Genomic DNA, 17064 nt, shown 5'->3' on the forward strand with positions numbered 1-17064 from the left:
AGATGATAGTGTACTTAGGCCTGTGAGCATATTGATACCACAATAGACATGACACCAAAATTAGCCAGCCAAAGATGAGCCATACATTGTGGCACACATATTTTAGAAATTCTACACTTTTTCATCATTGCTTAGCGTACATGTTCTTTACAGCTGAAGCTACAAGATTTCCGAGTAGTAGTAGTATGCAGTTTTAGGCTTGCACTCACTGCAGCTGCTTTAAGTTGTTTAAACTTGAATTTTCTGTAGTATAACTGTTGCATTGTGGTGAAGGACATAAGTGTAGTAAGTGTGCATTGCATAAATATTAAGAAGGGAGGTGGATCATAGAAAAAATAATTATTATTGGAAATATGGTGCTTGAAACATGTACATATATATAATGTTATATGCTTATGTTGAATGTAAAGTCAATTTTTGTTTATCTCCTCTGGTTCTAATTTTATGTGAGCTTCCTTGAAATAATTTTTTGCAATGATTTGTAAAATGTCAGTTCCTGACATCCCACTAAACAGGGTATCAATGACTTCTGTGGCTTCTGTTGCTTTCATGGCACTAAGAATTACAAGGCGCTAATTGTCACTAAGTTGTTGTGTAACTTTGCATCTTTTATTAGCTGCTAGGTGAAAAATAGGTCCATAAGCCTCACTTGGCACTAGGTCGAATGATTCATATTTGTGAGATCAACCTCCTTCAGGACTGACTTCCATTTTATTGTAATTTCTGTTGGAAGATTCCTTGTTTGTCTTTTATGGTACCTGTACCAGTACCACTAAGCATTCGTCAGAGGCTATTGGAACAGTTATGTCGCATGTACGCTGATGTCACTGCATGTGTAATGCTGAAAGCCAGACACACGTGGGAGTGAAGCATAGGGGTGTGTGCACTCTATTGATGAGCGACTTTGACTAGATCTATATCTATCTAAAAAAGAATATTTGTAATTGGGTTACATTTGTGACCTGTAGAAATTTTCATGTAGCACAACTGTAAAGGTACCCGCTTTTCATAACTGACCATTATCTGTCCCGCCATTTACTCTGCATTTGAGGTCTAATTAGACATGTTTGGCTGTTACTAGAGAGTGAGTAATGTAAGCAGGTGAAGTTTCCCACTCATTTAAGATCTGTTCATCTTGATGGAAGTTCAGCTAAACAGCAGTGCACTGAATCCATGGGAAGCTAAACAAATGTCCATGAGCTATTCATCTTATCAAAGAGTATGTCTCAACGGATTTTCATCAGAGGGAAAGTTTTCATCCACCTGAATATAGCACGAAGCTACAAAGGAAACCCATACAGGTTTCTCGGAAAGCTTCGCAGTTGACGAAAAATTTGTCCTGGTCCGTGATTCAAACCCGGCACCAACTACTTTCATGAGCAGTTGCTCTGCCAATGAGCTAATCAGGAGGCTAGCAGATCGCAACTTGAAGCAAAGGAACACTGAATATGACAAATCTAATTTGCCGAATCCCAGAAAGTGGAGGAAGTGTCATAAAAGGGAAATTTGTGATCCACCTGAATGTAGCAGTTATCTGCTGTACAGTGCAATCCGCCCATAACATTTACAATACCAAAAAATCTGGTCTGTCTTATTATCAGGATTTCTTCAGTGACCCTAAAGCTGCCACACAAGAATATGATAGACCAGCTTAAGGGCATTCTTCATTTCTCTCGAGGTTATTACTGGTGCAGTGTCAAAAGAGAGTATGTTGAAGTGACCTCATCACAGAAATAAAAATGTGAAGAAAAAAAAAATAATAATGCTTGGTCTGCAGTGAAAGGAAATACTGTGTTAGGCATCAGCGCAATGGAGGGTCCGAAGTCTGTGCTTGTTCTTATGGAGGACAGAGCTTCATCATGGCTCTAAAATATGTGCCTGTTTCTGTGGAAGACAGAGCTTCTTCACTGTTTTCCAGCCACTGCACATAGCAGACAGGGCTTGTTTGGACTGCAGGGAGTTGCGTGCCAAATCTGAGAGGGGATGGGGGTGGGAGGGGGGCTTATGGGGGTCTTCTTGTGATGGCTGCATCCAATAATGCCATTGTAGGCTGAGCACAGTTTTGTGACTTCGTTTTGCACCTAGTTTCACCAGGGAACAGCTTTCTGAAAACCAGTATTTCATTGCTGTATCTGGTATGGAATTCGCAAGTTCCTTAGACTGTCATGCCACCCTGTGGCCATCGGCGAATTTTTTCCAAAGTGTATCAGAGTAACCGCAGGCGGCGCGGTGGTAGTGCATTTGGTTGCTTTCTTCGTGGCGGCCAGTAGACTTGGATTATCTGTTTTTATGCATCGTTTGTGCAAGGTGAAATTCAAAAGCAATCGCATCAGCTGCGTGCTGCAATGCACCAACAGAGCTGTGGCAAGTAAAGTGAGCCTCCACTCGTTCCACAAAGATGCGGCATAGAAGAAAGAATGAGTTGTCAAGTTGCGAAATAGCAAGTTGGTCACACCACTGATGAAAGTGTGCAGTGCGAATTTCGTCGACAGTGACTTCTTCTGGAGCCACGTAGTTAAGAAATCAAAAATTCTTTGCTTATGTACATCCTTTCATTTGTTTTCTATGGAGAATCGAAGCGCTAGTTAGAAAAATAGAGCTTGCGACAGTCTATTGCAGCAGCGCGAACAACGGTGGGGCTTTGGTCCCGAGTATATCTAGCACGTGGGCAAGCGTTGGAAGTATTTGCTCAGGTTTCGCCTGCATCAACTCGTAGTGTGCGATTGCGAGGTGTGATTACCGGGGTGTCTCGTTTCATCAAAAATGTTTTTATTCTCGCTGCACCCCATGCTCCGCTGCACAGCCAGGCTCGAGCTGCGCACTTGTGGTCAGAGCACCGAGAACCCGCGAGCGTTTAAGGTAAAAACTGACATGTTTGTAGCACTTTGTCACAGCTCTGGAGAAATGCTACAGTAGATCTGCGTGGGCGGGTATAGTAGGTATTTGACTGGGTTTCACCGGCAGCAGCCTGTGGTGTGGTTCCATTGTCTCGTCCTGCCAAAAACGCGTGTGTTTATGTTCTGGGCTGCATGCCATGCACCAAGGCACGACCAAGCTTTGCAGCTTCAATGGCCCTGAAAACAAGATTGGTAGAACATAAAACACTCACACTGAATTCGCGATGGGAGCGCAAAAAGCTTCTATTGTGGCTCCTCATCACTCGAATGATAATACAACAGCACCAGCGAAGAATAAAACAACCGGCATGGCTTTCTCTACATCTGCATGCACTAGCACAGCGACGTAGAAGAAAGACGTCTTAAAAGTCGAAGTTGTGTAACCTTAGTGATATCCTTCCTTTAAATATTGAATATAAATATCTGCTCATAACAACTCAATGTGTGAAAGGAGCTCGAGAACATCACAGAGCAGTAAAATTGCTCTTTGTCGTGAAACGGCAGTTTGTGAAAGGAAAGCTTTGCGGGCTGTCGTGATTAGCATGAAGAAAAACAGAAAAGACAAAGTAACGTACCTTTATAGAACCTTCCCAGTCATAAATAAATTCCAGCCTGTGTAGCTTCTGCTGGATATGTGACGTCATATAATGCGCTTTGTGTTCATGACTTGTTCCCCTTCAATGCGGCACCAGATCCGAGTTTCTGAGGTGTCTATGCGGTGCATGATGTCACTTAGCGACAGTGATTGTGAAAAAGGTAGAGCCGTCTTGTAGCACTAAGCCAAATATGAGCTGATGTGAAAGACGCACATGTGCTCAGCAGTTCCTATACTCTCTGTGGGCGCCATATTGAGTTGCCTTGCGCGCCACCTATAGACCATGGAACTGGCGAATAGATAAGGGTTGTTATTCATCGTTTTTGTTTCTACATTAAGGCAAACCACTGTTGACAATGCAAATCATTATTACCTGTGTATCTCATTTTATGTAGCATCTATGAGTAGGTTTTACTATACACTGTTAAGCATCTGCTATCACCCCTGAAAGTTTGTGGCACACAACCACAGGAGAAAAAAAAATAAAAGGAGACCACGGAATTTTCTTGTAGACCAGAACCAACAGGTTCACTCTGCACCCAGGGGTACACGACCATTGCAACTGCACCCCTCAATTCTAGGCTGCAGACATTTTCTCTGATTTTTGTATCATTCAAACATTTATGGGTGCGACTACATCTTTTATTGAGCATAAATACAACAATGGCAACCGTATTGGCTGCCTTTGTTGCAGAAGTAGTAATGTTATTCATGTCCTGACAATTTCTGCCATGAGTAACAAGTCTTTCTTGTGCATCTGAACAGATGGTAGAGAATATACATAGAGAGTAAATGCAGAAGACATTGTGGTTGCTTCAACATACATGTTGCCTGACCTTGGGACTGTCTTTTTTTTTCTTTGGATCATAGAGAATTCCTACCCTTGCATACCTATTTATCTCTGGGCAAGCTGGTAGAGATGTTGCTGCTGTTCTTGATACTTGTTACCATGACTAATGATAGCAACTGGCTTTAATGCTTTTCATCATTCTGGGTCTCTCCTGCAACAAAGTAACTTGTGTCAGCTATGACCCCAACTCAGCTTGCTTTTAAAAGCGAAGCTTTCATTTGCGAACCTCGCTGGGTTTCGTGACGTTGGGACTGCGGCTTGGCTGTTCCCTTCCCGAATAAGCACTGCACACACCTCTGGCTTCCTTGCTGCACCCCCAAATGGCGCTTGCCGCGGCACATCTGCGGCAGTGGCCGTGCCAACTGTGCAGGTTAGAGATTTAAAAAAAAAAAAAAAACGCCTTTGCGCATCCACGGCTGCACGGTAATGAGGAAGGAAACACTTGTGGATAGAATGGATTCAAATTGCGCTACGTATGTGTGCTCATGCTGCCTTTGAAACCATGGTGCATTCAAGGCATCCGTCGTACTCACTTGTAGTCAGCAACTCCGCTTAACAAATGGCTCGGTATAATTTGTGTGTGCCTGCACTTGCGTACGTGTGTGTGCGTGTGTGCGTGTGTGTACGTGCACGCGCGCGCGCGTGTGTGTGTGTGTGTGTGTGTGTGTGTGTGTGTGTGTGTGTGTGTGTGTGTGTGTGTGTGTGTGTGTGTGTGTGTGTGTGTGTGTGTGTGTTTGCGCACTCGTGTTTCAGCTCTTTACGCACTCGTACAAAACTTTGCTGTACATAGATTCCAACTCGTATCTGCAGCACTTTTTTGCAATGATTTGGCTTAAGATTCCAAATTTGTTAGTTTTAATTTAAATGCAGTAAAGATTTTAAGTTCTAAAACTCTGCTCTCTCCTATCTACAACTACTGCTGCAGGCAGCAGAATCCACTCTGACTTATTTAATGTTAGTTTTCTTGCTATCACAGCCTGTTTTGCTTTCTTTAGTGTAAAGTAACAAGATAGGTGGGTGCACATGTATAGTAACAAATGGACAAATCGCAATTCTTCTGCTAAAATTGGTGCTGTATTTGCATCACGGCTGTGATATTTAGCCTTGCCTTTCACGTTTGCCTTCTTTCAGTATTTTTTTCATCCCGATACTGTGCTTGCTGTTTTATGAAGTGTCACTTAATTGTACCATTCATCGCATTGCTGTGGTCACTTGTCTTGTAGATGTTTGTGCAAGCCTTTAAGAGCTTGGTACATGTATGTTGACACTGTTTAAAGAGTGGCCCTTTTTTGTGTGAACAGCGTTGCAGTGTGCTTTCTCCAAAAATTGCTACACCTGAATGAGCCGCAACAACAGTTTTGCTTACTACTTACTGTGCAGTGTACGAGTACTTGTTCCCTGCATAGATTTTATTGGGAGCCAAGGATTCAGTGTGTCCCAGTGGATCGGCAATTTTTCACTGTCTCCTAGTGTTTTGCTCTTACTAAATTATGTGTTGGGAAAACACGGGGAAGGCAGAGATGGAAATTCAGAACGATGAGCGAAACGAGAACAAGGTAAAAGAGAGCGGCAAGTCCACTTGTCGAAACGTTGGCTCCCGCTTTTACCTTGTTCTCATTTTGCTCATGAAAAAGAAGAGTCCACTTGTAGAAACATTGACTCCCACTTTTACCTTGTTCTCATTTTGCTCATCGTAAATTATGTGTTGGTAATGCAGCATCATATTTTTGCTGCAATGGATTCATAAAAATGTCATTCGAAGCAGCAACTGAAGAACAAGGAGGCAGATGAAGTGCTTTGCTGTATCCGTATGAAGATAGGGGGGGAAGCATAGACAGGCAGTGCATATGTTCTTTGCTGCTCTCATTTATCCTGCCTTTGAGTTTGGTGATAGCAGTTACATGTGGCTGACATAATTTGTCTTCTGGTAAACTGTATGCTGGAGCTTGCTGTAGTACCTGTTGATCATTTTTAGGGATGCCTTTTGCTTTTCTGTGTTTCATTGTCCAGCACAACGCATTACTGAAGCATGGACATCCTTCAGAGGGCTCATGAACTATGCGACCTAAAAATGAATGCTTATGGGTGCTCGGCCATTCCTTTTGAAACATTTGTTTCTTCTGGCTTAGCCAATCAACATGCATTGAAAGTAGTGTTCATGTGAGAGTGATAGATGGGTCCTTATTGCTTTTAAGTTTTAATGTCCTTTGTCTTCTATATCTCTGCTAGCAATAGTGTTCTTCTACACCTAGAAGGGTCATTTTATGCATAAATACATACTCTCGGGAACTGGCTGTGTGGGGCCTGGTGCAGCACATGCATTGCTCACAGGTTGTCTTGCTTAAAATTTTTTCTTGCAACTGTGCTGCCGTCTGACACTCTTCAGAAGTGTCTTGTTGCAAACAGGGCTGCATCTCAAGCTTTTCTTGTAGCATAGCTAAAGAAGGCACAGGGCACTCATATACTCTGAAGCTGTCACATAACTGAACTTAATGGTTCTAGGATTGTTCACTTCTGAGCACATTGTTTTCTAGAGCCTCTGCAAAACATCCACGGATAAACCAATCTAGTGCAGCTACATGTATCGTATGAATGCTTGAATGGCTGGCAGGCTCCTTTTGGTTAATGTAATTGCATGCATTCATTTTACTGTGGATTTCTACCCGGCCCCTCTTCAATATGAAGGCTTGCACTGTAACGTAGCATTCAATATTAAGGATACATAAGTATGTTTTTCATTTTTATGCACTTCAACTGCTAGTTTGATAGTATAGTTTAGAGCTTAAGATAGCATATTTCTGGTTATGTGTTTCTGTCCTCCAGGTATGCAAATGTTTTCAGAATGTGGAAGCAGTGAAGGAAACTGAATTTCCTCACAGCACATGCAGCCAGGACCTGTAAGTGCAATCTGTGCATCTCAACTCGCAACTCTATAGCCGAACTCTCTGCCTTAAATGTGCATCCCAATGCTGCACTGGGCAAACAGTCCACAAGTAAACTTTCTCCCTTTCTTTTGGCATCTGATTCAGGCTTCTGTGACTTTTCACAGTGGCGGTTGGTGCTGAGCTTGGCTTTCGAAGTGCATCTTGGCAGGCTAGGTGTAGTACAAGGCTTGGTAGGGCAGGTTTGGTATAGTACAAGCTGCAGAACTTAGTAATAACAAAATATATACTGCGCTTGGTACTACTATACTACTAGGGTAGTGTGTTTATCTGGCATTGGTACACACTGTATGTGCTGCTTCAGGGTTGTGGTTCTGCCGAATGATAACAAATCTGTACAAATGAAATAGCATAAGTTCCTGTGCACATATAACCTGTCGTTTGGAGCACCGCAGAGCAGATTTAAGTATTTTGCGCATCGCTGCCGCACTTATTTTTGTACACGTGCTTTGTGCTCTTTTTTTTTTTCTCCCTTGTCTGTAACCATACAAAGCTGAGTGTGTCAGTGGAGAAGTTACTGTTTTTCTATGTGATTGGAGTACCTTGTTGGTTATTGCATTGTAAGGTATAGTTGTGGATGAATGAAAACCAAAAGGGGTAACTCAAATGAAAATGGCTAAAATAAGAAGATGGTGTTTGAGGCAGGCGATGTACCAGTGTGGTGGATTTGATACTATTTGTCATGCAGTACGCCGTTTGCTGTAGCACCATTGTACGAAATTCAATAATGAAAATTTCATTTCATTGTGTTTCTGTTTGAAATGGTCCATCTGTGTGCAATTTTGTCTGCCATAGTACATAACTTTGGTACAGAGGATATGAACATTACAACAAGCTCAAGGCAGGCTCTGTAGTACACTTCTGAGAAGTTGCCATGTAAACAAGTACTAAACTGGTCCATCGTCTTAAGTTTTGTACTTGAATATTGTAGTCATAGCCAAGGATCAAAATTAAAATTCTATTTTTTAGGATGTAAATATATCTTGTCCATGGCCAAAGTTCCCATCTTGTAGAATAAGGCTTTTTCTTAAAAGCATGAAGTTGGTGCAAGAGTAGAGCAGTTCAAAAAGGAAGAGTGAACATTAAAAAGCTTAATTGAACTGGCATTTGAACAGCTTTCATAAAATCTAATCTATGAAAAGTTCTGTTACTGTGGGATGTATATGGTTTTATATGAAAATATATTTAATTTTGGATGCTTTTTTAGTCATAGTGTTAAATATGTTAATTATGCAGACACCATTTTCCACTATTGATTTGGCAGCATGAAAATAAGTGTTTAATTGTAGGGTACTGACAAGTTTAATGGCTTGATGATGCTTCAGTGAACTGTTTGCAACTATAGCACAGTATGTTCTAAAGGTAGGCATGCCACTAGCTATTAAAATTAAACATATTGCTAAAGTTACGGAGCTCCGCTTTTTGTACGAATGGTGGGTTGAAAGTTTCGTTTCCTTTTGCAATGCTGAAAACTTGCATTGCTTTAACAATGTAATGTTTAAATTATTTATTATGCAAATTAACTGCTTCTGTGAAGTGTTTAACAGCAATCTTGGAAGTAGAATTTTTGACAGACAAGTATTGTTATACGACTTGACAGGGAGATGGGGTACATTGACTGCATTATGAACAAAGCTTGTGTGTTGTATTGATGTGTGCCAGTTATAACATGCATGGCATCTTTTCTGCTGTGGTGTTTGTGCATTTACATGGTAGCAAGAAGCACCAATTTGAAGAGAGATGCTGTTGGCTTTATGGGTGTTGGAGTTGTGGATGGAGATAAAGTATATTTGCTGTTGTAGTGTTTCTTGTCTTTCTCTATATTTATTTAGCTTTGTTTTGTGTTTGCACAACATGTGGCAGCAAGACAAGTTGTGTCCGCTGCTAAGCATCAGGTCGTGGGATGAAATCCTGGCTGCGGTGGCCACATTTCAGTGGGGGTGAAATGCAAGAACTCCTGTGTCCCATGCATTGGGGACACGTTGAAGATCTCCTGGTGGTCAAAATTAATCCTGACCCCCACTACAGCATGCCTCATAATCAAATTTTGGTTTTGGCTCGTAAAACCATAGAATTCAATTCACATTCAATACAAGTAGCGTCAGTGTCATATAAAGGGATGAAAAATGCACCTCCAGTTTCTGGGAGTACCGTTACCAAGGTTTGAAGTTCAAGTTGGGTAAAATAGAGGGACCCGATGCTTTAACTAGTATTGCTGTCTTGCTTTTCACTACCACTGATGCTTATGAGAGGGCCTGTGGATGACCCCATACTATTGTCATTTATGCAAGCATTTACAATAAAAAAAAAAAATGAGGATGGGTGTTCTCAAAGAATTGTGAGATCTTTTTTTTTGTTTCTACTGCTGGAATGCTGCGTGATGTCAAGTGAATCATATTGAGACTGAGGCTTGGCCTAGGTATTGTGTTTACTGGGGAACTGTCAGGAGGTGATAAAAATATTTGGACTTTGCATTCACACTTTACAGAAATCAAAAATCAAACACAATCGATATAGACTGGCTTCTACTGGAGCCGCAAAGAGAAGCTACTGTCCACTTTGCTGCACTGTAGGCGTAGTGCTCTCTTGATGCAGTGACCATGGCATCCTCTCAGCATTGTGGGCAGAATGTCAGAAGAACCATGTGCCACAATATTGGCACACAGTAAAAAAACCCTGTACGATTAAAATTAATCCAGCACCCTCACTCCTGGTATTGCTCATGAACTACAGTACAACATTAAGGGATTATTATGCCATATTTACACCAGTTTAGGCCAGCAAACTGCATGCTGGTACGTAAAAATCAATTAGTTGATAAATAAATACAAAAATACATCATGTCATTAAGTCAGAGGGCAGGAGATTTGAGTGAATATGGTGTTAGTAGTCTGATCAGTTCTTCATGTTTGCTACATTGCTGAGAACCAAAAATGGCTGATTTGCTTGTTGTTTTTGGAAATAGTGTGGGAGTGAGTTACTTCTTCATTAGTTTTGGCATTCAAAACTTGTGACCATTGCTTTTTATGCAGTAAGTGTCAGTTCACAAGGTTTCGCAACAAAGTACAAGAGGAGGTGGTGTTCCATATCAGAATTTATTTATTTGTTTATTTTGCTGCTGACTTCAGCAGATAAAAGCATAGCATATGTGTCTCATAGCCTGGAATACATCATGTGTGCATTCACACCTGTCGTAAGTGCATGACCTGAGAACACAATCGAAGCGAAACTGGGCTACTGGTCAATGGAACTGCAGCGTTAATGGCAGGAGTTAGTGCTTCAAAGTTTTGGACAATGGTCTGGTCGCTGCGAACACTCGGCCATTCCTGCGATGACAGGTGTCATTGATGGTGCCTGTCATTGTTTTGAAGTAATCTTTCTATGGGACTGTCTTAAATAGTTCTGGCTGTAACACATACTGCTTGGGCATTTTGAGCAAACAAGTGCAGTTCATAGAGCACTTTGTTGTGGTTGCTCTGGGTGAGCTTAATTATTCAAGAAAAAAAAAACTTTAATATCTGTCTTGGCCAGCACTGCCAACCTATTTATTGATGGCTTGGTGATACCGCATTACGTACTGGTGAGTTATGTCACCTGTCACAGTTTACAAGCAAGCAACCTGATTAGTGTCCGCACTGCCACCAGCAATGCAGCATGCACTACTTTTATGGTCGAGTGTGTAGTGTAGGCTTTTTAACGTTGTTACAAAAATTAAAGAAAAGCTCTTTACATTAAAGGAACTTGTGCACTTGGTTTCACATCCCTTGGTGGTGGCTAAAGTGTGGGTTCAGGTAAGGCTAAGTGCTGAGGAAAGCACACTGGGGATGGTAACTTAGTTTAAGGCTTAAAGTTGTTTCGTGGCTCTTAATGAACCTTTGTGGACAGGTTCTCCCTTGATAATGTTTCACATGTAGGGCTTTAAAATTTCCATTTGAGACCACATTTGTTAGCTGGATGTGACATGGAGTCGGCCAAGTGCTATGGGGAAGGAAGCTTGAGGGTAGGTGCTATGCCAAACTGGTCAAGACTGGTTAAGCTTATTAGTTTTACCTCACATTTCTCTGTGCACGATCCCAGCTGAATTATGAACTGGTTCATGAGCGTCAATTACGGGGAATGCAGGGGTTCCTGCCCTCTACCCACTGTGCAAACTTTTACCAGCTGTTACAAAGTAGAATGTTTCAAGGACCTTCTTTTGTAAAGAAATGAACCATGTGTAAATAAACTTCCAAATTTTGATCACAACAATGATTTATTTATTTTGCATACTTCCCTCAATGCAGAGTCTGGCTTCCGCACAAATCCCCACCTGGGAAAATGGGAACGCTATTCCTCTGAGCTGGCTCACGATACAGAACATAGATTGCAGCATTTGGCACCTATAGCAGCAAATGGTGGTAGCAAACTGCATTTGTTGCCCTGTTTATGAATGCAGTGGGAAAAAGAAAGCAGATTTTGTTGCATGCACTAGTTTGTGGGCTTCATAGGTGGCGCTTACAATGTATAGCGGTGTTGTAGATGCTGAGTTTGTGACACTAAAGCACCTGATGCTATGCAGGGAAAACTTGAACTTGAACCTTTTCATAATTGTAAAGTTCGCTTTCCTGCAAGGCAGTTTGCCAAACTAATGTCAGCGTTGTAATTTTTGCGAACAGTGTGTACAAGCAGAGATTGCTTGTATTATAACATGGAAAATGTCAACATAGCTCTCGCGATGAAACAATGCTCAAAAGACAAACTCCATCATGTGAAGCACTTTGTCTTCCTTTGAACGATAACCATTGCTGCCATTAGTTGGTCAAATTTGCACTGCAGAGGAGCAAACTTGAAAATTATGAAACGGGTCTTTTCTATTGGCTTGCAGCATGCCATATGCGATTTGCACATGTGATTTTGCTATCTGAAGGAATGACAGTTGTTATGCTGCTCTGCTAGCGGGGAAAGGTTTCCTTTTGGCAGTAAATTCCATTTGCTGTAGTTTCAGTACACCTCCAGATGAGCCTCTAGAGATCAGAGGTTATTTAGGCAGAGCTGCATCTTTGTCCACAAACTGGTGCTTTTGGGATAGCCTGTCTCTTATATTATTACATGTATTTGTTGTTAACGTAATTTCACCCACCGTCTGCTCTCTCTCTCTCTCTCTTTTGCTAGCAGGCACAGAATCTTCAGCATCGCCAAACATCACGAGAGCGCCTTAGCAGTGTCAGCAGCACCACAGACACTCGTGATCGAAGGGACAGTGTCGACAGTGCTGCCTTGGCCTCTGGTCGGTCACGGCTACCATCGGGGCCGCAGTCTTCACTCACCACAGACCAGTCGACTTCAGAGTCTGAACGGTCCAAGCCAGCCGCAGCTAACAAGGGAAAGACACAGGTTGGAGCACAGCAGTTTTTTTTTTTTTTTTTTTTCATCTCGTAATGCTGCATCAGAGGAGAGCTCAGAGAAGTGTGTTAAAAAGAGGTGTATAGCCTCCTGCAGTCAAGTTCAATGAATGCATATAGAATTAGAAGGTATTGGCATATATAGTAATGCTGTGTAGATAGGCATAGTGCTGTGTTGGTCTGTTCTTGCTCTTGTTCCATGTTTTTCATTGTTTTATTTGTTGTTCTAGTTAATGACCTAAAGGTCCACTTAAGTTTGCTTCTGTGAAGTATTATTTGCTATTCCTAACCGGGCAATTCCCGTGTATGGTAATTCATTTGGCGAGTGTACAGCTTCTGAGAACTGTGTGGAATTGTTTTGGAGGATGTTAATAGTCATCTTCCTTGTTACATGGCATACCGGTGACTATTATGGCCTTTTTCTTAGCAGCAGCACCGATCTTACAGTAATAGTGCTGTCCTTGTCATGTTGCAATTTCTGGACTATAAAGTGATTGTGTTGATCACTCTGGGCTCTGTAGTTATGTTATCTGACTTGCCTAGACTTAGTACTTTCATGTTCCAGTAATAAAATCAAGCCTGAACAGAGTGTGGTAACATTATGGCATAATCAAAACGAGACTTGTGTGTTATTTGCTGACTTTTTATTTCGATTATGATTATGATTTTGATTATGATTATTATTGTCAGAAGTTTAAAGATGCAAGCATTGGAGGGACCTTGGAGGTTATTTTGCACTACATTTTCACAGATGCTGTTAGTCTTTTTTTTTACTGCATTTTTCTAACTTACTGCAGAGACTGTAGTTTTCTTATTGTGCAAAGATTGATTGCATTGCTACCACTGAGAACATGTAGAATTCATGACGCAGAGATGAACTTGTGGCTGATACTAGCCAAAATCTGAAGCACTTTTGCAAGTTGAAGCTGTGGTTACTGCAAGTGAGGCATTTAATTCGAGCCATTAAGATTGTTTTTTTATCTGGGCGAAGGAAATAAGATGTACAGTACTCAACAAATCAGGTGCTATGTAATCCTAGCATGCAGTCCTTCATACACTTTGCACTCTTCATTAAAGTGCTGGGAAGATTCTTGCTTGTAGCCAGTTTAAAGTGAAAGGTAGGAGTGTCCCTGTCCCAATAACATCATTTCAACTATTTTCTAAGGCACACATATTTTGCTGCTTCTGTGCAGAATGTAACCAAGACAACATGCTCAGGCTATTAAGTTAAGAAGTCATTGAGGTAGGCTGATGAAGTATTCTAGTGGCTACTATTTATGACCATGCTGTGTCTTTTCTGTGGTCTGTATATGGTTTTGGTCATTTCACTGATACTCTGATGCTCTTACAGGTTTAGTAAGACAGGTCAAGTCATGTTACAATATGCGAAGAATTGGAATGAGTAAATGAGCCTTCATTACAAATGCTGTTGTAGATTATAACTGCGAGTGGTAATGCAGCAGGCAGTCTAGAAGAGAAATTGTTCATGTATCTGAAATTATGTGTAGCACATTACTGCATAGTTTTGCCTACTGCTGTCGGTTAGTGCGCTACAATGCGATGCGAGATGACAAGGCAATGGAAACGGCCAGTTAGTGGCAATATGTACTGGTGAACTGTGCTATCTGGTTACTAAATCAACACACAGAGACGCAACAAGGGACCTGATGAATACAGACTATCAATCGTCTCTTTAAAGAAGTGCATATGCAGTCATGCAGGATGCAGAGAGTGTGAGACAATTGTGATGTGGTATAGTAACATTTGCGGGTGTTTGAACATGGACCCAGTGAACTAACTTCTTCCTAGCCTGTGCACACGACCTGCAATTTGAAGGTGCATAGCTTTGTGTGTCGTGTACGAAAGTGCTGAGTGCACCCTTGAAGTCATGGCTGTATGCTAAGGATGTGAACGAGCTCAGTTTTTATGTGCCTTCATGTCATAAAAATGATCAGATTTAGGTGGTTGTCTGTTTAGATGAGTTATTAGACCTTTTCTTCTTAGGAACAAAAACTCGAGGGTTGAAAGTGGGACCAACAGTAGGGCTCCAGTGCCATTGTAGTGTGCATATCAAGGCTGGAAAAATTTTTTTGTTGCACACTGTTCTGACATGTTTGCTTTTTGAAGCATTCATTCTCTCATTTGAACAAAGTGGCTGTGGTTGACACCTCCACCATCTTTGTACTATGCATCTTATCTTCATAAAGTTTGTCACTAAGAACTTCAGGAGTGGCTACTTCACATAAAACGAGGTATGTGACTCTGAAGAACAGCCTTGGAAAGATAGCCCACGATACGAAAGAGTGGTCTAGAAAAGTGGCTGTGAGAGCTAAAATAATGAATTAATATTTTTGATACTTGCTTGTCAATAGTTGCCCTGAATTATAAGTATTTTCTGTCTACTCCTGAAGTCTTATGGTATTCAGCTAGTCATTCCAGAGGCACTTGGCAGAGCTTGAAAGGTTATGTAACACAGCAATCAAGCTTTACTGCAAACATAATTGTGCTAGAGGTTACAGTGAAGCCTGATTTACTTGACCCGTCTGTCCTCGTAGTACGACATTAAAGCTGTCTTGCCCGATTTATTAGTGCTGCCAGAGTGCTCTGAAACAACTAGTCAAATATACCATTAGTAAAGTCTTCGCATTTTTAGACACCTTCTAGAGGCTTTCACAGCAATGCACTCCCAGCAGTTGAAACTACTGACAAATAGAGATGTTTCAGGTTGTTGGAGCAGCTTTGAATGATATCAGAATGGTACAGGACAGATGCCATTTCATGTGCCCCTTGCGCACATTCATCTAATGCAGTATTCATTACATAATATTATCCAACTCCGAGCTGTTTTCGCTTTCACTTTTCCATTTGGTTACTGCATGAATGTGTCTCTCCTTCTTCGACTTCTGGCCATGAAAGCTGGGTGAATTTACAACCAAAGGTGCATTAGAATCGAGGAATTAAAGTATTGCTGTAATGGTTGTTGCAGGAAACCAGAAACAGGAGTGACCATCCTTGTGTTTGCTTTCTTGCAAAGACGAGAAAAATTAAGAGGTGCTATGAAGTTCCAAATTGGTATCCTGGACGTTAAATCTTTCTATATGCCTATGGCTAGTTAGTGCTTGCGAGGAGTTCACTGGCATGTTTATTTTCCAATGTATTTGAAAGTTCAGCCATTGGCACAAATTGACAGTCTGGAATTTTCAGCTTGTTCTTTGCTAACAAGGCATGGATATAATAAAGTGTGTTTATGCACAATTTTAATTAACGAAAATTCGCTGTCGTTGCTCAGTGTTCCAGTGCATCAGAGCATCTTGTACGGTCTGAAGTAATGCAGCAAGTTCAGGGGCAGCCATCATAAAGAATGAATGTTTGCAGGTGGCAGTTTATGAGAATGATTTTGTTAACTGGTTGATGGCTTATTGAGATAGTGTGGTATGTGACCTGCCATGGACTTCAAAGGACTGTTTTGTTATGAGTTTATTACTTTGCCCTAATAGCCTATAAGCATGTCCTGTCATCTTTGTTTTTGTCCATATGTTCTTTCACTGCATATAAGATGAAGCCTATAAGCCCTCTGAAACATGAAGCTGAGGTGTGTAGCAGAAGTTGCACTAGGCTATTGAAGCTTTTTGTTTCTTTCCTTTTGGGAAACATTTTGGTGACAGACTTTTATGGTAAAGCTATGGATTAGTTAGGTTGCTGAAAGGCATAGCTATTTATGGCAATGTAAAGGCCAACTTGCTGTATGAAGTAAGTTGTTCTGCCAAGCAAAAGAATATTATGAAACCTTGACAGGAGAGGCGACTCCAGAGCTTGTATTGGCAAACAATCGGCTATAATGCATTTTCGGGATTCTATCCTTGTGTGTGGCTGAAGTGTTTGTTTTGTAAATGGTGTTTATGGATGACAGGTTTATGGCAAGCTGAAAAAGTTTTGCCTGTGTTTGTTTCATTGACATCACAGCAGCAAGATTTTTGTGTAAACTTATGTTTAGCAAGCTTATCTGGTTATTACCTCACACATGCCAGGAGCCACAAATTGCCTGTTATTATGGTGACTGATAGCACTTTTACAGCGGAAGTCATTCATTGAAAGCAAGCAGTGTAGATGTTTGTGCTGATGTGGCATGAGAGGAAGTGACTAAATTTTCATAATTACTTGCACTACCGGTCTCCACATTCTGGCGGGCTCATCAGCTATCCTGCTATTTGTAGTTAGGCTCAAAGACCTTGGTACAATGACTAGCTTTATTTCTCCAGTATGCGTGATTGTATGAGGTAATGGTACTGTGGGACGGTTGAGATATGCAATTGAAGAAGCTCAAGGTGAATTCGTTAAGCACTATGTGGTTGCGTGACAGATTAGCTGTAAGAAGCTTGTAATGCCTAGGATGTCATGG

At 41.3% G+C, this 17064-nt stretch overlaps 1 protein-coding gene across 4 annotated transcripts in view; it reads left to right on the plus strand.

Moving 5' to 3' along the window:
• The window catches only part of LOC126516508 (uncharacterized), a 222000-nt gene that overhangs the window by 181026 nt on the left and 23910 nt on the right, over positions 1-17064 (plus strand). For 3 of the 4 annotated variants that reach the window (XM_055063962.2, XM_055063965.2, XM_055063966.1), the window contains exon 31: positions 12436-12657. In XM_055063962.2, the coding sequence (XP_054919937.1) occupies positions 12436-12657 (222 nt within the window). The remainder of the gene's footprint in view (positions 1-12435; positions 12658-17064) is intronic. The other variant, XM_055063963.2, reaches the window with a different exon arrangement.

Source organism: Dermacentor andersoni, chromosome 1, assembly GCF_023375885.2.
Source record: "Dermacentor andersoni chromosome 1, qqDerAnde1_hic_scaffold, whole genome shotgun sequence".
NCBI classification, from domain to species: Eukaryota; Metazoa; Arthropoda; class Arachnida; order Ixodida; family Ixodidae; genus Dermacentor; species Dermacentor andersoni.